We start from the raw sequence: 21682 nt of genomic DNA, 5'->3' as shown, positions 1-21682 counted from the left end.
GGTGCTTCACTTCCACATCTCCCAGCCTAGCCAAGGCATCAACAGCATCATGGATCAGGTGATCTGTAAAGAGCATTAGAAAGGCTGCCACTGACCCGGAAGTGCCAGCTGGCCTGCTTGCCAAGATCATGCCCTTCATGCACACCATCCTTAGTTCATCCGGCCTATGGTACTGCAATGCAGACATCATCTGTCAAATGCCCATTTCATGTAGCACAGTGATCAAGTCTAGATGGTGACTTGCTCCAGCAGGTCATCTGAATTTTCCCAAACCAGGCGAGCAGCTGCAAGCAAACCATTTATCACATCCGATTGCCTACCTCTGGGGCCATTCTCTGTACATCTTGTAGAACCTGTCTCATAGAGGGAGTGCTGGCTATGTTGGCTATTTGGAACATCTCCTGTGGGCTTAACTGTGTGTTATCAGCCTCATTGTCCTATAGCCACAGCAGCCACACAGGCATTGTTTCACCCATCTTCTGCTTTAATTGTTTTGTCAGCTCCCACAGCTCCATGGCTGTATAGGTTCTGTATGTTTTGTGCTGGGTAGAGGGACACAGCACTCACAGTCCTTCTCCCTGGGCTAGGAGTTCCTTTACCTCCACTTTTTGATGAATAGCTGGCCTAGCATGCAAAACCAGGGGATTTTCCCAGGATTTTTCTCAGACATGAGGATTTATGCTCCTGCAGACATTTTTGGAGGAGGCAGTGCTTCCCAAGTCTGTCCACTTCTTCATACATGCAGCAGAAGAGAGTGAAAAACAACCAAGCCACCAGCCCTGCCATTTCATGGTGAGGGGGAGTAATTTTTCTGTCTGTTGCTTCCAAGGCATATAAGACATTCCTGGGCCCCTAACAAGCTATTTCCCCATCCTCTGGGGCCTTTCAAGCTGCCAAGAAGGTGGCTACAGGTAGCCATGGTTGGGCTAGTGTCACTCAACATTTCCCCGGGACTCTCCCTCACCTTTAGGAACTCTCTCCACAGCCTCCAAGGGGCCACTCACCTCAATGTGCCATCCATTATTCCAGTTGCCATCCCCTGCAGAGGTCCCAAGGGAAGTTTTTGAGGGTGAAGCCCCACCACGCACCTGTGCTAGACAAGTGGTGTCATGTGCTCAGGTGTCCTTAGATGACCCTGAGCTTTGGGGCAGTCAGTGGTTCCCCACATAGATACTCTCCTAAGATTTAAAAATTCTCTCAAAGAGAAATGCTCAGTACTTTGAACATTTACAGAATAGATCCATAATATTGCAGTTAATCATGCTGAAGTACACAACACTCATTTGAAAAGCCAAATTTAAGTATTGTGAAAAGAGGGCTATTATAAAATCTCAAGTACTCAGTTAATATTTGCTGAGTCAAGTCATAACCAGGAAGACAGGTATGTCTTTTCTTCACTTCACGTAAGTGTTAAACTGAAATTTGACTCAGGCCGGTGTTGAACTTGGCAGTTTCAAGGTTTTAGGCATGCTTGGGAGCAACATCTCCATAAGCTGTAACAGCACATGGCACAGGAAGAAGGTCATACCAAAGAAGAGAGCTTGTTTAGGGCCTTAAGGTACAGTCAGAAAATGTACAATCTAATGGAAACTTGGAAGCCTGATGGAGAACAGACATATTTTACCTTTTAGGTAGGCTGTGCATATGATTGTGGAAAGGGAAAGAAACCAACATCTGTATAATTGGGTACCTGTGGTTGACCAGACATGGCTTTAACATGATGCTCCCTGGTGGAATTATTCTAGCAATGCCTGCAGAAATGAGTCATCCACTATTGCTGCCAAGAAAAGCAACAGAATTTTAAAAGTATGGTTGCCAGAAGATGTGTGTGAGTGCTACCTTTGTATCCGCCGGTTAGAGACCATAGTGATTACACTAAAGACTTTGGAGATAAAGTTTCTGAGATCAAACCTGAGCTCTGATGCTTCCTAGCTGTATGACTTATGCTTTTGCAAACTTTAAAACAACTTTTTGGGCCCAATTTTATTGAAAAATATAAGTGTAATAATGATAATGCCTCACTGTATATACTGACAAATAAAGAAATCTTCAACTTATTATGTGAGTTGTATGAATTAACACATATAAATCATTGCAAGAGTGCCTGAGTCCTGCTAATGAAGACAATAGCAGTCACAGCACTTTTGCAAATTCAATACACATATTCAATGAAGTTCTGCTTTATCAGCTACCTATCTCCATGCCCAATACAGAGTAGAAGTTCAATAATTAGAATAAGCAACATACATTGGTCAGGGTCAGTCAAGAAATATAGGAGAGTCAGTGATGAGAATCAAATGCCTCCATTATCTATAAGTAAGCAAATCTCAAGCATGCAAGGATCATGTGGTCTGATTCTTAAAAGAAAGCAAACTATACTACTTTAAATTACCACTGACTTTAAATAGGTACAATGTCTCATTCTACACATCTAACACACATAAAACTCTGCACTACTGCTACATTCCTTATCACAAGATGAACATAACAAATTGTTTTTGAAACAACTTAAAATTCCATCAGAATTGAGCAATCATTCCTAAATTTTAATTTTACTTTTCATTGTACCAATAATTTGAACTAATTGCAATTTAGACCCTGGTGTTATATTTTCAAGCTCTAATGTCATACCAAGAGTTAACTCTAAGATGATTGTGCTGTGTATCACAAAGTTCTAATCTTTCTGTAATTGCATGAGAATCCGATAATCAGTGGTTATTTTTAATTTAACTTTTTGCTGGCTTTAAGCAGTAATCATCTGAATTAGCATTCTCAATTATAAGAAACCCAACTCAAAGGTTGGAACACATTGGTATAAAAAGTGAATGTTCAAAAGCAAATGGAGCTTCTGGCATGGTTAAATCCAGTGTCCTACATGAACTTGTGAGGTTCTACTTCTATCTTTGATCTGCTTTCCTCTGTGGACTGATTTTATTCTCTGACAGGCTTTCTTCATGTTCTAGAAAAGATAGCTTCTGGAAGTTCCATGATTTGATCTTCATGATTAACAGTAATAGACCTGCTTTCTTTAAGTATTAATATATCAAATTTCAAGTACTTTGCTATCATGAACTCATCAGCCTCCCTAGGGAAACAAAGAGCTTAGTGCAGCCAATTCTAGATGTGGGCCCACGTCTGAGTTTTGGTAGACAGGGCATTAGAATTGACAACTCCATCTCAATTCATGGAGATCAAGAATATTGCATTCCCATAGGAATGGCCTATGATCGGCTACTATATGGGGCATTGTAGGAACACTGAAAGTAGGGTAGGATAAGAGCAGGATATATGAATTTTCAGACAGGGCTTATCTAGGAACTTTAAAGCATGCTACTCCTTTTTGCCTGTTAAGTATCTCAAGGTCAATTTGTTCTGATTTAAGGGTTTGGAAGGACCCTTCTATTTTTCTAAAATGTTGTATAAAATATGATGGACAGAGGAGATTCATTTTTATCTGAAGAATCACTCGTTGTAACAGCAATTTGCCCAAAAGTTGTTTCATGCTCCTACTCATACAGCAGGATAGGGATGCTTTCCCTCTGCACCCAGAAGTGAGTAAAATCACTGTGATCTGGGAAGAAAGAAAACAGGGCATTAGGTCTCGTTTGGTCCTGAGATCCATCCTTACTTTTATCTCTCCAGTCTGTGCGTCGAAAGTGGTCATCAAAGCCTCAGAGATGTCCCAAGAGGAGGCTCGAGGCTCTGTGAATTGAGTGTGTTTGACAAGATGTGCATTCATAGAGTATCTTTAGGCCAGAACTAAGATATAGAAGTGCCAGGGAAAGCAGATAATAAGAAAGGCAACCTGAAGAAGCAGAAACAAAAGAAAGTAGCTTTGTTTTTTTTATTAGTACACATTTGCAGTACACGATGTTCATGTTCCTTGTATGGGGTTTGTAAATGTACATAATACATCTTAACTCCTCTTTCATCCCCTTTTCCTCCCTTGCTTCCCTCCTTCCTGCATCTCTTGATCTCAATTTCATTTCGTCTACCTATTTCCTATTACTTACCTTTTATTTTGGTCTTTATTTATAATTTGGGTTTCTTATACAAGAGAAACCATGTGATATCTAGGCTTGTGTGTCTGATTTATTATACTTAGCATTATGGCCTCAAGGTGTATCCATTTTCCTACAAATGACTCAAGTTATCTTTCTTTATGACAGTGTAGTACTCCATTGTGTGCAAATACCACACTTTATTTATCCATTCCTCTGTGGTAGACATGTAGGTTGCTTCTAAGATTTAGTGTTATGAATTTTGCTCCTATAAATAGGGGCATACAGTGATCAATATGTCATATGATATCTTTAATTCTTTGGGGAATATATGTAGAAGAGGATCTCAAACTATTTTGTGGGTCCCCATCTCCTGATTAATAAAAGTAATGATAATAATAATGATATATGTCAAAGTTACATATATGGAGGATTAAATAGATATACACAGTCTTTTAATAATAATTATCACATATTTGGCTCCAGGTAAGAAAACACTGAACTAAAATCATCCTAAACATTGAGATTCTTAGCCTATATAGCTGAAGATTAAAAGCTGGATCCCTGCCATTGGCTTGAACTCCCGGTGTAAGGCACTTCTATGTGTTGGTTTCACCTTCAGGCATCTAGTGAAGGTGTTAATCTAAGTCTTGCATTTATACATAGTCATGCCAGAGGGAAGGCCCCTAGGAAATGTGTCTTGTCTGTAGGTGTCACTGGCTTGTATCCCTAAATGAACTATAGGAAAGAAAGATAAGATTGGCAATTCCACCCTACCCTTCACAGTCTGTGGTATGAGTTTATCTGTATAATGCTGGGTTTATTCACAAAGTGGACCAGAAAATAGATGAGTGGATGCTAGTTAAATAACACTAGTAATGTACTACAAATAAATATAATATAAAAGTATAACAAGACATGGTCTCTCTTACTGAGCTAGTCTCTCCTAGTGATCCCTTTCAGTCATGCAATGTGAATATGAAATAATGTTTTACAAAGTTATGGCTAAATTCATTCACATGATGAATGGGAGAATAGTCAGAGTACATTAGCAACAATGACAGAAGTAGCTGCAGTTAAAGAGAACAATCAAGTTCATTACAAACCAGATTTAAATGAATACAGTGGGGACAAAGAATAAAGACGTTTCCTGTGGAAGATGATAGGTAGTGAAAAAATAAAGAAAATTAGATAGTTAGGAAAACAGAATGGCAAAAATGTGATTTAGGACCAGATATTAACTTTAGCTAGATATTGTTATTAACCCCTAAGTGAGGATGGATGGATAGCTACATAAAACAAGCCTGTGAGCATATTTTATAATGTATAATGTATGACTTTTGTGCCTAAAACTAGATACTTCTCTCATTAAACCTGACACCAGAAAAATGACTGGCCCAGTGTGACCTGAGTCAGACTTGCACTAAGATTTACAGTGCATATTCACATATATATAATATATATATATATTCACTTATAAAAGATCAGATTCCATGCACTGTGGCCAAGTGGATAAAGATGTAAAGATGAATGAGATTCTATAAGTACTGAATGTGTGACCGTTTGCTAGCTTAGCATCGATTTCCAGTTTCTCTCCTGAGGCATGTCCCTTTCTATGCAGTGCATGTGATGCTAGTGCATGGCTTCATAAAAGAGGTGCTTGCTCCTGACTGGCTTCGAACTGACAGTGGTGGTCGTGGTTTTAGTGTGCACAGATATTGGCTCAGTAGTGAGCACTTGACTCCTAAAAGACCAAATAAAGCTTTTGCAAAAACTGATCAAATGCCTTAAGGTTGCAGTGTGTCAGCCTTACTAATTTGTCTGCAACCAACTTATTTCAAAGTGCATTAATTATCCTTTACCTTCCAGAAATTGCATATGTTAAGAGGACAGCAGCTTATCTGCCAGCATTTCTGCTCTGCCCACTTTAGATCTTGGTCGCTGTCAAATAAAGTTCATGCAGAATGAAAAAACCTGATTCAGGTTCTGATTCATTCAACACATGAGGGTTCTTAGGTACAAAACACTATTCAAAACATTGTCCTGGATGAAAAGATAAATACTACTCAGCCCTTACCCTCAAGGATCTTACAAGTTGGCGAGGGAAAAAGACATGCACAGAATGACTGCAGTGTAAGGCAGAAGATGAGGCTGCTAGATGTTTGGGAGAAGGAGCAAAGTGCGGAGAAAACAGAGCCCGGGCAGCACTCCACAGCCAGCCAGGAGACCCTTAGTGAGCACGCACTGGCTTCGAAATGAAAGTGGGAGAGAAGTGGCACTACTTGCCAGTCACCTCTCTGCCTCTTTTGCCACCCAGTTCCTACTAAATACCCAGAAATTAAACAGTAAGTATGCAGTCTGTCAAAAATATGCTGAGGTTCTGGTCCTCTAAAACTAGGATCTCGATGCCTGTGTCCCCCAAGTACGGCTCTCTGTTGCTTCAGTCACCTGTTCCCCGTGAAGATTAGGTGATGTGACCTTAACAGGGTATGTATTGCAGCTATTTTACTTTTTACATCTTGGCTATTAAAACAGTAGAATTACAGGAGGGTATTATTTTTGCTTTAAACAACAGAAGGAAAAAACTAAATAACTGAAAAAGCCCAGGGGCGATCTTCAAGTATGTCTGGACTCAAGAGCTCAAATATTTTACCCCAATTCCTCCTCTGGTGTGTGTGTGTATGTCTGTGTGTGTGTGTGTGTGTGTGTGTGTGTGTGTGTCTGTATTTCTACTACTTTGGCATTCAAATATTCCTGTGGAAGTCACTGGTACAGAATATGAACAGATTCCTACAGTATTTTCACTGCTATAGGACTGGCAGGAAAAAGCAGGGAGCGTCATGCCATAAGGTTGTGCAAGGTGTGCATTCAAATAGTAAGACCTCAGATGTAAAGGTGATTGATACATTGTGTATGTGAATAGATTTGTATGTAAATTACAGCCTGGTTTCCTGGAAGACGATAGTAAACTATTTTGTTGTTAAAAAAATTAGAGTATAACAGTTTTCCAAAAGAAAAACACAAAGTGTATTTCCAGGAAGGAGCCCATTTTTATGATTCCCGCAGTTATACCTCTGTGACAGTGGTAACCCTTTGCCTTCACCCTGGCTGCCCCAGCAAAACTGCAGGGATTATCCTTGCATGCTTCCAGGTCTGCTCTAGACTCATTCTTGAACTCAGCACTAAAAACCGAAAGATCACATGCTCTTATTAGTCAGAGTTTGCTTACAGAAAGTGGGGTCAATTCTCAAAACCACGGAAGAGTGCACATGCAAAAAGACATTGATGAACTGTCCCCAGAAGTAAGAGGAACAGACGTCAAGCAAAAAAGTAAATGTCCTCTGCAACAGAAAATGTGGGAATGATCTTTGGCTAACTTTGCTGGTTTCCTACACATCGAGCAGCAGAGAATATTGCCCTAAAAAGAGCACGATGGCCAAAGGGGCATGGCCTATTTTAACAGAGGATTTGTGGGTTAAAAGATACCTTGGAGAGCTTTCAATTCAATCTTATCATTTTCTAGATGGGGAAACTTAAATCCAGTCAGGGAAGCAATACTGCCAAGGGTGCATAGATAGTTGGTGGTAAGGAAAGTTAACTAAGTATCTTTTGTCTTAAAAAAATTTCAATAGTGATTTTCCATCATCAATAAAAAAACTAGACTTGATTTTTCTGCCCTTCTCTCTCTCTCTTTTTCTCTCCCTCTTTTTCTTTCTCTCTCCTCAAATCTCTATTGTGTTCCTAGAGCACTGCAACTGCAAGCCTCAACAAGAGCTGAGTTAAGTTCCTTGAGACCACTCCTATCCCAATGAACAAAAACATTGGATGCCTTTATGTAGGAGCTAGGGACACTTGTTGCTTTAATGGACCAAGTTTGGGTAGGGCTGATGGCATGGGAGCACCTTTGGTAAAGACTTTTCTAATTACAGTGCAGTCTTCTTTGGCACCCTGACTTTGCCCCCAAATTCCCAGCAGGGAAAAAGAAATAGCATTCCTAGTCAAGAGGTCTGCGTGTTCCTCTTCCTTCCTCCTACCTTCACTCTTTCCTGCTGTTTTCTTCCCTGGAAAACCTGTCACCAAACCAGAAGCATCTCAGAATAGGTAGGAGGGAGCCTTACACCTGTCAGCGCTAGAGAAGGAAGTGTGCTCTTCGGAGTTCAGAGTAGCTCCACCTCTTGTAACAAACGGAAGAAAAGCACTGAGTCGGAGGTTTCAGCCACTTCTCCTGGCATGAGGACCACACTCAGTGTAGCCAGCTCCGACACCAGTAACCCTTGAAGACCGAGGATGTCATGCCAGATTTAACGTTTCTTCTTAGCTTCTGCTTCTCTACAGTCCAGCCCAGTACCTGGTCCTGGAGAAATCTTTGTGTAAAGGGTCTTTTCTTTTTCTGTAAGTCTTGAAGCAGGTTTCTCTCTCTCTCTCTCTCTCTCTCTCTGTCTCTCTCTCTCCCCCTTTCTCCAGTACAGGCAGATCAAATCAGTCGACTGGGGTCTCCCCAAGCCTCTCTTTCCCTGGTGTGTCCGCCTCCAGACTCCCACGCGTTTTTCCTAAGCTGGCACTCAAGGTACCGGACCTAAGGTTTGGGAACAGTCGGCACTAGGCACCGCCACCTCATCCCACGGTTGATGCACCCGTGGGCCGAACGTGGGCGTGGGTGTAGACCCGTAAGAGGCGTCCACAGTGGGTCGGGGGCAAGGGCTCCTCCCTCTCGCGCGACCTAAAAATCCCTAGATTCCCTGGGGACCACGAAACTCCCATTGCGAGGCAAGCTCTCCCTCCCAGCCGCCCACCCATTTCCCCCCCTTACCTCAGCACGCAGCCCCTCCTTGCGTGATGATGCAAACCAGTGGGGAGGGCGGTGCTGGGAAGGGTGGGGAAAACGGGCGAGCGAGCGAGGGAGGGAGGGAGTGGGAAGAGGAGGAGAGGGAGCCGAACGACCATTTAAAGCGATAGCAATCCCTGCCCTCTCCCCAGTGCTGGGCTGGTGGAGAGCGCGAGCAGCGAGCGGGGGAGCGCGAGTGCGGCGCGCCTGCCGGCGAACCCTAGAGCGCGAGGCGCCCCTGGCTGGCAGGCGCTGCGGGACACCCGCAACCTCTCTGGCCGACCCATCGCGGGCGCCCCCACCCTCCGTGCGGTTAGAAATCCCCGGGCTTCCCCAGAAGGTCTCACCTCGAGGGGCCCGGACCGCGGCGAGCCCACCACCCTCCCTTCCAGCGCCGCCGCCGCCAAGCCGCAGCCGGAGCAGCATGGTACAGCTGGGGAAGCTGCTCCGCGTCCTGACTTTGATGAAGTTCCCCTGCTGCGTGCTGGAAGTGCTGCTGTGCGCGCTGGCGGCGGCGGCGCGCGGCCAGGAGATGTACGCCCCGCACTCGATCCGGATCGAGGGGGACGTCACCCTCGGGGGGTTGTTCCCGGTGCACGCCAAGGGTCCCAGCGGAGTGCCCTGCGGCGACATCAAGAGGGAGAACGGGATCCACAGGCTGGAAGCGATGCTCTACGCCCTGGACCAGATCAACAGCGATCCCAACCTGCTGCCCAATGTGACGCTGGGCGCGCGGATCCTGGACACTTGTTCCAGGGACACTTACGCGCTCGAACAGTCGCTCACTTTCGTCCAGGCGCTCATCCAGAAGGACACCTCCGATGTGCGCTGCACCAACGGCGAACCCCCAGTTTTCGTCAAGCCAGAGAAAGTAGTTGGAGTGATTGGGGCTTCGGGGAGTTCGGTCTCCATCATGGTAGCCAACATCCTGAGGCTTTTCCAGGTAGGGGGGGCTCCCTCGGGGCGGAACGTGCAGTGGCTCCCTGCACTGCTAACCTGAAGGCTGGCTTGGACTCCAGGGAGCGCGGTCGGGTCAGCCTGCCCGCATTTCCACCCAGGAGGTCTCGTCGAACCCCTCCCACCCCACCAGAAGGGGTTCCTTCCCTGTGAGGTTTATTCCCTTCCATCTCTCCCCTGTCCGCGCTCCACTCCATCCGACTGGACATCGTGGATTTATGACCCTATTTACAAGAAGCAATCTGCGAAAAACAAGGCGATGATTTAAATAGGTTTGCATTACAGTGAAATATGGTCCGAAAACAGGCTTGTAAAAGTCCCAGCTCCCGGGAGAATAGGTTAGGAGCATGGATTATGAAAGATGTGATGGTTCCTCAAAACTGGGTATTTCTCAACTCCCCCGCTTCGCACCCACAAGCCTCGGGGAAACCTCAACTCCGTTGGAAAATTTCGAGAGGACCATAAAGAGGCACTTCTTAAACTGAGGGCAGGGTTTTAACCTGGATGTGTGCATCTCCTCCGGGCTGAATTTCTGACTGGGAGCGGGAGGGATCTCCCCGCTGACCAGAAGGAGAGAGAGGCTGCTGTCCGCAGACCTGACCCCCCTCCCCCGTGGGTTTCCTGTAGGCAATTTTTTGCACCGTTTAAATTGCATTTGCAGTCCGACCATGGGCAGGAGCTGAACTATCAGTTGCTACTCTTGCTACTTCAGACCTCAGCCCAGAGATGAGCTCATGCTAACTGCGAAACAAAATCGCTTTCCACTGCCTCCTCCCTCCGCCGCCCCCTCGCCCTATACCTCCCTTACGAAGCCGAAGCCCCCAAGCCCCAAATTTCCTATCCGAGCTCCAAAGATAATGATTTTCAGAGGTAGGCGAGAAGACAGTTGGGGCAGTGAGGGGTGCTGCGCAGGGCCCATTGGATCTCCTCTGGTTCCGGGGTTCGAGGGCCAAGGAAAAAGTGGGGTAAATGCCCGGACCGAGGAGCGCTGGGTACTACCGCAGTGCTCTCTGGCCCCTTTCCCCGCAGCCTCTGCCCCGTGGCTGCTGTGCTGCACGAATTTAAATGGATGCTTTTGGGGTTCAGAAATTTTCAGGGTCTCTGACACAGTAGGTTCGGTGTTTCCTTTCTTCTCCCTGTGTGTGTGTATCTGTCTCTTTTTGTCTCCTTGTTAGGCTTCCTTTTTTCCCCTCCCTGCGTCTTCTGCTGCCTTTTCCCTGTCTTGATTCACCTCCCCTTGAGACCACCCTTCCCCAGTGAATGGCTCTCACTGGTCATAGTGCCCTAGATGTTTGGGATGAACTCGGCACCTTAGGCTGCCTGCACCTAAAGAATTGGCTTCCTCTCAAGTGCTTTCCCTCAGCCTGTAGCTTTCAGCAAGGGAATCCTTATGCGCTTTGTCCAAGTATCACCTCCAGGAGTGCAAAGTTTGTGCTCTAGAAGGAGATGCTCATCCAGGGCTACACCACAGCAGGGCCCCTCTAATGCTCTGAGTGTCGCCGACATCCCTTGAGTGTGCCAGCATGGAGATCTCCAGATGTCTGCAATTCTAGAAGTGCTTTGATGATTGACTTCAGTCTGGGTTACTTGCTTTCTAGAAGAACCTGAGTTTTTGTAATCAAAATCTAGAGACACACTTCCTTCCTTTTTAAGCTCAAAGCTGGGCAACCTGAGGGGCATTGCTGCTAAAAGGATGAGGTCAGAGACAGCACCTGAGAATCACTTGAGAGTGTGGGGAATTTACAGCATTTTCCTCTGAACCCTGGGGGTGGAGTGGGAGGTGCGTTCTGTGTTTAGCATTTGAAAATTGTTTCACTGCCTGTTCCTCTCCTCACTCAGAGCACGAGCATTTCTGCAGATGGGCCTGTCTATCTGAAAAAAGAATGGGATGCTGAAGTCAAGAAAGCAATTGCAGATTAGGCGCAGGGACTGTGCTTGCCGAGAAAAGATTCCAGAGGGAGCTGATGCCTTCTCTGGTGTTTGAATCTGAGGCAACTTATAAGGAAACAAATGGCTGGCTCTCCCAAGCCCTGAGCTGGGGAGGTGAGGAACAGAACGCCAGTGTGAGCAGTGTGGGTTGGGATAAAACCATTCAGAGAAAACACTGTCATTTTCCTCTAATTTGCAAATTGCAGCTATTCCTGTTGGATTGAACAGCTGAGGGAGAAAAGAGCTCCCAGTTTTCACCTGCATTTGTTAAGCAGAGGCTGATAGGAGGAATACACCAACTTGTAGCTTGTGCTGCTGCTGGGGATATAATGGTTGATGTTCCATCCTGGTTAACCATTGCCTACATTCATTCTAGTATTTATATATCTTCCAGTGGCCTTGTTCTGTATGTGATTTTTAAAACTCTAGGCATAAAAGTCCAACCCCTGGTTCTCCAGCTTCTGTCAGTCTGAAAAATCAGGAGAGAATAATGACACACAGACCCATTGTTCATAGGCTTGATCAGTTCGGGGGAGAAGTAAAAGAAGGTAGTTGACTCTACTGTGGGATTTCAGCATCTGCTCAATTAAAATTGTCCTACATAAAATAAGCTCCTCCAAATGATTAAATTCTGAGCTTTACAGTGGTTTGACTTTTCTTTTTCCCTCTGGTCTCTGTGGATCAGTATGGGGATGATGCCAAACTGAACATTTGAGATATAAATGTATGGAGAGATAAGCCTCTAGCCTGGAGGAAGAAATACTTAAGTAGTAAAATGGGGGGGGTGAGTGCTGGGAGTTAGGAGGCGGTAATGAGATAGTAATAGATGGGACCAATTCTGTTGCTGCCAGGAAAGCCTGGGATGAAGTTCTTTCCTAAAAATGAGGACCTGGGCAAGAATGAGTACTTAGATGTAAATAGTGTCTTTAACTTGGAATTTTCTTTTGCCTGCTGGTGTACCAGGCTCTAGACAGGAGCTGAGCACCTCCTCTTGTGCTGTTCTATAGCCATGCTGAACAGGTTGGTAAATGACAGAAATCATATCCAGTAGGTCTTTCAAATCCAGGAATTTGAGGCTAATGAAATTAGCATGTGGCCAGAGCTCTGCCAACTAGAATTAAGTCACTGTCACTGCCTTGCAATACATGTTCAGCCTCAAAGAAGCATCAGGGAGGAATTTCTGGAGATTTGTTTCTGAGCCTATGCAAAATAATACTCTCCTAATGCTAAGAAAGATTAAATATAAATTAATATTACTATGAGTAACATATTTTTAAAAAATAATCACAGATTGGGGATGGCTTAACATGGAGAGGTTATATAATAATGACCAAAGAATAAATCTCTAATAACCACTGTTTTATGGATAATCAGATCCATGTTTTTAGTGGAAAATAATGATAGCATTTTATCTAAGGCTTCTCTGTCACAGACAGAGAGCAAACACTCTTGACAGTATAAATTACTTTGGCTACATCCCGATTCTAAAGGAAAGATATTTCACACATAATGCCATGGTCTAGGCTATAGACTTGGAATTGAATGGTATCTGTTCCACTTTCTTTTTTCCCAAAGGTAACTAGATTTTTAAAAAGTACCCTTATTGGAGCATAATGCAAATCTAAGCCTGTAGACCTTGTAAAATAAGTGAAGTACATTTGTAAAGTTGTCAGTATTTTCCTCTCATTCTTTGAAACTTGAATATCATTTCAAACTTTGGGGACAATATTTTATGCATAAGTGCCTACATTTTTCTTTCCTTTCTCTCTGCCCTGTCAATTCTCATTCCTTATGTAATGAAATAGAACTTGGCTCATAGGGTAATATGATATTACTTGAGTGGGGATTTTTTTAAAGCAACTCTAACCTATACTTTTTAAATTGCATAAATGTAGGTATCACTGCCATTTGGAATAATCTCTATAACAATCTCTACCTCCACATTTACTGTGTTTCAGGAAATTTACCTAACAGATGGTGAGTGGGAAATTTTTCAAGGGGCATTTTTTTTTTTTAAAGAGCTGAAAGGGAAAGAATGAAGATAGGCACATGCTCTGTTTGAAGATGCCCCATGTGGATTTTATTCATAAGCAGGCCATACAATTAGGATATCTTGGGGCATTTTTCTCTTTAATTATAACTGCAACAATGATTGTGTTCAATTTCCAAATGCTTGGAGTCTAGCAAATTACAAGTGCTGCATTTTCTACATGCATCCTGGTTGTAATTTGGATTTAACAGACCTCAGGGGATTACATCTGTGCTCGGGTCTTAATCTTGTCACCTACAAGCTAAGTTACTGTGAATAAATCACTTTACCTTCTTTTCTACCTGTGATTTTGCCTTTTCCTTGCTAAAAGTGTCTATTTTTTCCTATTTTTGGTTTTTGTTGTTTTGGCTTGGAGAAAGCCTGTTTTTTGAAGAGTCAAAACTTCATGGCATTGTACCTCAACTTCCCAATTTGAATTTTCAGTGACTTTGAGAGAACTTTTATAAGTTCTTTTTTTTTCCCCATACAACAGTCTTGGTCATTAATAGTCTGGTTAACTTCGCATATTCATATTATGCCCTTATTCTTTTGTAATTTTGCTCCTTGGTTGTTGGCTGGAAAAATGACCTCTGAAGTTAACCTCCTGGATGGTCATAACGCAGGGCAAGCTGCAAGAACTGTGGCGTTTACAGGAGCAACTATTGCGTTTGTCTATCCAGTGTCCTATCTGGTCTCATCATACAACAGCGCTAGGCTTGTCTTTGGGGAAACTACCAAACAATGACAGCCTGTTCGTGCTCATGGCCCCAGGGATGAGTCACTTGACTGAGGTCAAGTAAAGTGGGTGATTGGTTCAGTTGTGGGAATTGGGCCTTGTCCAGACCAAACAGAATCCTCTGTGAGACATTTCTGTCATAGAAAAACAGAAAAATTACCTTCTGTCAGGAATTTTCTAAGCTCAATGTCCATCCAGCCCAAGGAGAGGCTTTCTGTAGCATAGGGTCATGTAGGGATGAATGGTGGAGAGTTGGAGCCCTGCTGATACGAAATTCCCAGGGCCACCTAGAGCTAAATAGACATGCATCCCTGAATTGTTTTTAAAAATCATTTCACTGTGTTGAGTTTGATTTTCACCACCTGCAATTTAAAACAGCTGATTTCCTACATTAGTATAACATTCACTGAATGACATTCACCAAGTGAAAAATAACATGATATTTTCTTTACTTTAAACATAACCCTTGTAGCCCTGGTTGGGAATATTCAAAAGTTTACTTTCGTCCTCATTCTTGTCAACATTGACTGTAATTGCTTTAAGCATTTATGACTGCTTCTTTCCCATCTTGCTGCAGTTGAGAGGCCAGATACTTTTGATGTAAACTGTACTCTACAGGCCTCCTATCTGGAAGCTTTGCAACCATACTGGGTTCCTTTCATTAAAGCAAATCTTTTGTTGCTATCCCCGGGGCACAGAAACATTTTCACGGCATAATAGAGTACAAAGTATATTAAACTCCTGGGCCCTTGTACAGTAAGCAACAAGCTTGACTCTCCTGTCCTTTTGCTTTAAATAGGCAATACAAAACAGTCACAAACACATTTATCCAGCAACTAAAATGTACTATTTAGGTGGAAAGTTATGCAATATATAGTTAGGCTAATTAAGTAATGGTTCTTTCATAAATTGTCACAGTAAGTATATGTGTTATCTGCACTCAACAATAGAAATGAGACTTTTTTTAAGACAATAGATATTTGAGAAGACTAGTATTGAGTCAGAATTTTTAATATCATGATACGTTCATGTTTGGCAACTAACCTTTCAATCATATTTACTAGTAAATGCTACTTGTGCTTGCTTCAACAGCACATATACTACTGACTACTAAATGTTTCTTAAATTATTAGAACTTCAAAAATAAAATATAAACTTACAGTGATATATGACACATATCACATTCAGTAAGAAGTTCTACATTTTTTTCAATAGTAATAGTGACCATAAAAGTAATTTGAAGCTACAGGGTGGGCCACTGTATGTACTAAAAATGCTTCATCTCTTTTAGTTCTCACAGTGGTCCTGCAAATGTGCACACTGTCTTTCCCACTGAACATCCTGAATGTGACTCTCATACTCAAAAGTCACCTAGTTGGTGAGTGGTAATATTTGGGTTCAAACTTACATTTTTCTGATAATCTTCAGGTTATTAACCAGTACACATACTGTTCAACTGTTGCACAAATGCAGATACTTAAAATAATTAGAGATTTGTGTAACCTGAAATAGTGGCTTAAGGATGTCAAAGTTGCCAAATGTTTAACCATATCTATGCGCAGACATACTTTGTTATAAAACAAGTCCCATTCTGTAGATCCAAAACAACTTGAACACACAGATTCATACCTGCAAATGAAAGGTGCCTGTTCTGTTATTTGAAAAGTAGCCCGAGGTGCAAATATACAGTAGCCCCTTCATTCAAATAAATGAGAAATTATGTTTCTTCTTGTCCTGATTTAGTGCTCACCATTATGGATTAGGATGGCTCTTTTTAAACTTTATTTCATTCACTTCATTCTTTCTACAAACCTTGAGTGGAGAAATCCATCATTCAGATGCATGAGAGAAGTGAGAGGACTGTGTTAATACAACTGCTGGAAGTCAAGTTGATGAAACACAAGATGGACGTCCTAGTACACACAATGCTAATGTTTGTGTGGGCTGTGAAGGGAAGGGTAGGAGACTTTTCGGTTTAATGGATTATTTTGCCTCTTGCTATAAAAGTGGTGCAGCTTAATAGTTTTATAATTGGTCATTTACCGAATTCTCCCTCTCTGGGTGTTGTGCTTTCTCCCTTCCGCAGCTGCTGCCCCCTCCTGCAGTTCTTGATGGAAAGTAGCAAGTAGGCCACTGAGAAGGGTACAGCCCTCTGCATTATTGTTGAGATGAGAATATTGCTATGTGTTAGAGTAATTGTTGCAAAGTTGCTTATGTTCTGGAGTGCTCAGCTCAGGCGGATATCATGGTGGATGCTTCTCACAAGAAAACATACTCTACCGAAGGAGTCATCAGAAATTTCCTGGGGAGGTAGTAATCAAATTCTAGAGCTAGACCTGGATTTCAGTCTATTCTCTTTATTTCATTCCTGTCTGGTCTTGATCAAACAGTTACACAACTTTCATCAGCTTCCTTATCTTTGAAATGGGAATAATAAAAAATATACCTATCTGATAGTATAGTTGTAAGGATTACATGAAAGTGTTTTAGCACCAGATTTTTAAATAGTATGTGCTCAATAAAATTAAAAGTCATTAGTTTATCTTATCATTATGCTGCTATTAAATGTCATAATTGCCTAAATAATTATTATTGCTAAATTTGCAGTAAAAGTACTATGGTATCCCACACTGTGTTTAATGGAATCTGATCAAAACTTACAGTGTGTGTTTCAGCCAAAAAAATCACACTAAATAACACATTACCTTTAATTCACTTTGAAATACTCCCCCTCACTTCCACTTCAGACATACTTATTACTCTCACCACTTCCTGAAGCAGCTTTGAAAGTCCTTTTTCCTAGGTGTCTTTACCAGGTGTGATAAAAATACAGTAAATGCAGATACCAACTGCCATCCAATATAAAGGCAGGCTTTTAAAAATATTACAGTGTGTCCTTTCCCACCTTATTCACCACATATGGCACCAGGCATGTCTGGTTCTTCCCATAGCCAAAATGACCCATAAATATAGTCAAGACAATGAGGCAGCCATGACAGTATAATTAAAGACACTCATAGAAGAAGACTTCCATAATTGCTTCAGCAAGTGACCAGAAACATGGGATAAGTGCATTGAAAGTAAGGGGGATATACTTTGAGGGTAGTAATGGTGATGTGTCTTAACTGTAATAATTTTTGAAATGTAAACATTTAACATATATGATCACATTGCATATATATATATATATATATATATATATATGATCAGAGAGAGAGAGAAATTTTGATGATGATATTCCTTGGAGTGAGAATTTTCATGTATTAATTGAAACAAATCATCAATTCAAAGGACTTAAGAACCTGGGAAGCTAAGGGCAGTAGAAAGCAGGAAGCCCTGAGTTTAAATTTCTTTGCAACACTTCTAGTTGCAGAGCCTTAGGAAACTGAAATGTTCTTAGCTTTATTCCTACTTTCCTCATCTGTATTTTCCCAGAAATATTTATTAAGCCCCTTTCATATGTACTTTCATAAGTGCTTAATCAATACAAGGCACAAGATTTCTCTTTCTGTCTCTATCTTTCCCTCTTTCTCTCCCTCTCCCTCTCCACCTCACCTTTCTCTCTTTCTCCCTCTCCTCTCTCTTCTCTCAGCTTGCACTGGCATGTGTAGAAACAGATGGCTGTTATAAATAAACCCTATGGTATGTTAGAAGTTGAACATTATAGGATGAGGAAAAGAATGTGGAACATGCTGCAAATTATCGAGTTGGCAATGCCTGAGGGATATAAATGTGGGTTCTAATTTTAAATAAAGTGGCCTTGATGAGGTGACATTTAAGCAAATACTTGAGGTGAGGAAGTTGCCAGAGTAGATATAGAAGAAGCCATGCCTTAGGAACAAAAGCAACCAGGGTCAAAATTCAGAGGCAAGCATTCTAAGTCTGCCATGTTGGAGGAATATCACAGAAGCTGCTGAAAATGAGTGTAGTCAATTCGGAGGAGGAAGCAGAAAGCAGTTTGAAATTAAAAATAAGGTGGAGCCAGGTTGCAGAAGGCATTATAGGTCACGACAGCCATTGCTTTCTAGGAAGTCACTGACAGAAGCATGATACGATCTGTCTTTTGCTTTAAACTTCTGATACGATGATGTCGAGGATAAAGGAAAATGGTATAATCTGGGGGAACAGATAGGAGGCACTTACAGGTGTCTGTGAGACAGATGTTGGTTTGAGGGCTCGGGCCAGGATGTTAACAGCGGAGGTTCCAAGAAGTGGCTCATTTTGAAGGTCAAGATAGGATTTCTTGGTCTATTTAATATGAGATACGAAAGGAAGACAGAGGACAATGGTGATTTGAAGTCTTAGAACTGAGGCAGCTGGAAAAGTCAGATTATTATGATTTGAAGTATAAATGGCTCAAGGTGGAGCAAATTTAGGATTTTCAAGATGACTTCTGAAGATAGAAGGCTCAAGATAGTTCTTGATATCCAAATATACATATTAAACACAGAATTGGTTATCCATACCTTCAGTTCTGAGGAAAGGTCTGGACAAGAGATATACTTATATAAAATGATGATAGTGAGATTAAGTGCTGAACTGAGGGTCTAGCTCAGTGGTATAGTGCTTTCTTGGCATGCACAAGGACTTGGTTCTGTCCCTCACAATGAAAACAGGAAAAAAAAATTTAAAATATGTGAAAACATTACTCTCAAGTTTAAATGAGATAATGCAGTTAGCATTGTGTGAATCTACAAACACCAATTATTGACTAGAAAAACTGCCCTAAAATGAAATGTATTTGGTTTTTACAATAAAACTGAGTGAATAGGTAACTGATTATTGTACTAATATTTGTGGCATAATTATTATAGTCAGCTCCCTTAAGTACAAAAATGTAGAAGAAACATTTCAACTTTCTACCTTTCTTTTTGATAACTATAATAAGGTATATTTTAGTTGTGAATGCATGCTTTTAATGAGAAGTCATTCACAAGTATTAAGTGCACTGGTATATTATTTTATTATTATTAATATTATTATTACTATTATTTTATTCTTCACCAGAAACAGTTAAAAATTTGCCTTTATGTATGCACATGCTGAAGTACAGGCAGTTACTCAGGTATTCATGAAAAAATACACATTTATCTTAAGATACGTAGACACATATCAGCTATAATTATACTAGAGTTTTCAAATCTTTTATTATCTTTTTACATTTTTTATATTTTGCTTATTTTTTAGTGCTGAAGACAATACCTTCCAGGGTACTGTGCATTATAAGTGAACATTCAGAAACATCCCCAGCCTATCATTCACTTTTAAATTTAAGATACAATTGATGAAATTTGATCTCAATTGTAAGCTCCCTTTACATACTTTTGAATTCTTAGTTTCCTTGGCTTAACCAAAATTTGTTCTCTATTCATTCAGCTACCAGATATATTGGTCTAAACATGTACTTCTACTCAAAATGCATGACCATGTTGTCCTACACATCTATAATTTCATTTTAAGACTATCATTATGTAAGCTATATTTTAATTGTAATTATAACACATTTTATATCAACACGCATCCATTTTTAGTGTTCAGGGGAGCCGCAGCATGTAGTAAATTTCACCAAAATACAGCATCTGAAGAATAGAACAGAGGGTAATTGTGTAATTCTGCATTCACTATAATTAAGTTTAGTGGAGTTGGCATAATAGAATTAAGATGTTTTAAAAAGCCCACACTGAGGCACCAGGACTCCCTCTCATCCACTCTTTTTACAACTGACAACACAGACTTAGCATCTTTGTGTATAGAAATAAGAAAGAAACTGGCCAGTGGATGAATGACAAGCACAAAAAGAATGGCTCTGTGGAAATGAAATGTTATTCTGGGATTTGGAAGGTGGGAGAGACCTAGTAGCTTGTGTGTCTTCAGGAGCCCACGGTTTCTGGAACAGTGTAACTCGGTGCCAAGTGTGTTGTCTGGCCATACACATGAGTAGGAGCGTTATACTCTAAACCTTGCTTCCTGTTTCTCAATCATTAGTTCAGAAGATTATCACAAGTTTGTATCACACAAGGCAAAGAACATTCCATAGCTCTCTCTCTCCCTCTCTCTCTCTTTCTCTCTCTCTCACTTTCCTCAATCTATTTAAGTCCACAAATGAGTTGTAGTCAAAGTGAATTGTAGTTTTCGTATCTTCAGGATGTTGTAAAGTACATAGTTAAATGTGTAGTTCAAATACCTGTTTTTCTCTTGCTATCCATTTGTGTTGGCCAGTTTATTTGATTGCCTGGGCCTTACTGTTCTCACCTGTAAAATGATGATCTAATAGTTTCATCTTCGTAGGGCCATTCTCAGGCTTTAAAGAAGGTTATGCATATCAAGCATTCAACACAATGCCTGTAGCACAAGAGCTCTGGTACTTACCAGAAGTAGTGTTATAGGAGTGTTCACACCTTGCCTGATGCTATCTTTTCTATGCCTTATTTCATGGTCCCTTACCTCTCATTCGGGTCATGTCCCTGCACAAGGGCAGGATGGTCAGACAGCATTTGCTTCCCTCGATATCTGACCCCTAGTCCTCCCTGAAGCCAGGCAAGGTTGCTGCACTTATTACTGTTCATTGAAACGGTCCCTTATGTGAGACGGAAGGTAGGTGATGGAACAGAGCAGAGCCAATGTGAGGTTTCTTTTTCTCTCCTCTTCACCAATGGAACTGAGCACAGGACCCAGGCCTTGGAGGGAGAATCAAGCATAGGGAAAACACTTAACTATATAGTTAAATAATTGAGAAAAAGTCAGAATTTAAAATTATTTTGATCACATAGCGACAGTGGGAACTTAGATGCTTATTGTAACCTTTCTGAGACTATATTTGAAGGAAAGGAATTAGGATCTGTTGCATATTGTTGTGAAGAAAAAATGATCAAATCCTTTGAAAGCACTGAGTGTGTGGGTTGGCATAAAGTACGTGCTAAATAAATATTACTTCCCTTGCTAGTAAGTAGTTGAACACATCTAAGGTCCTTCCTTCATTACCTTAAATTGCACATTATTTGTACACCAGTTTGCATTTATTGAGTGTCACTTAGGCGTGAAGCTTCCAGACACCGAAGTCCTTCGGCAGTGGCCCTAGTAAGAATGAGCTCTGCGAGAGGGTCTGCTTCAATATTACCCCTCCCACCATCATCACTACCATTTTCATCATTTCACTAGCCATACCAAGCCCTTTCTGTGTGTCAGGTGCCGAGCTTACCCTGTAT

General features: G+C 41.6%; 1 protein-coding gene across 3 annotated transcripts in view; it reads left to right on the top strand.

The window, feature by feature from the left end:
• Window positions 1–9168: 9168 nt before the first annotated feature.
• Window positions 9169–21682, top strand: part of Grm7 (glutamate receptor, metabotropic 7) — an 818896-nt gene continuing 806382 nt past the window's right edge. For all 3 annotated transcript variants that reach the window (XR_001233876.1, XM_005383738.2, XM_005383736.2), the window contains exon 1: window positions 9169–9769. Coding sequence is in view for 2 of the 3 variants with exons in the window: in XM_005383738.2 (XP_005383795.1) it covers window positions 9251–9769 (519 nt within the window). In the remaining variant the exon portion in view is untranslated. The remainder of the gene's footprint in view (window positions 9770–21682) is intronic.

The sequence above is a fragment of the Chinchilla lanigera genome, unplaced genomic scaffold (assembly GCF_000276665.1).
Source record: "Chinchilla lanigera isolate Chin_1 unplaced genomic scaffold, ChiLan1.0 scaffold00020, whole genome shotgun sequence".
NCBI lineage: Eukaryota > Metazoa > Chordata > Mammalia > Rodentia > Chinchillidae > Chinchilla > Chinchilla lanigera.
The sequence above is the reverse complement of the archived record's forward strand: the minus strand, read 5'-3'. Positions and strand labels throughout refer to the sequence as shown.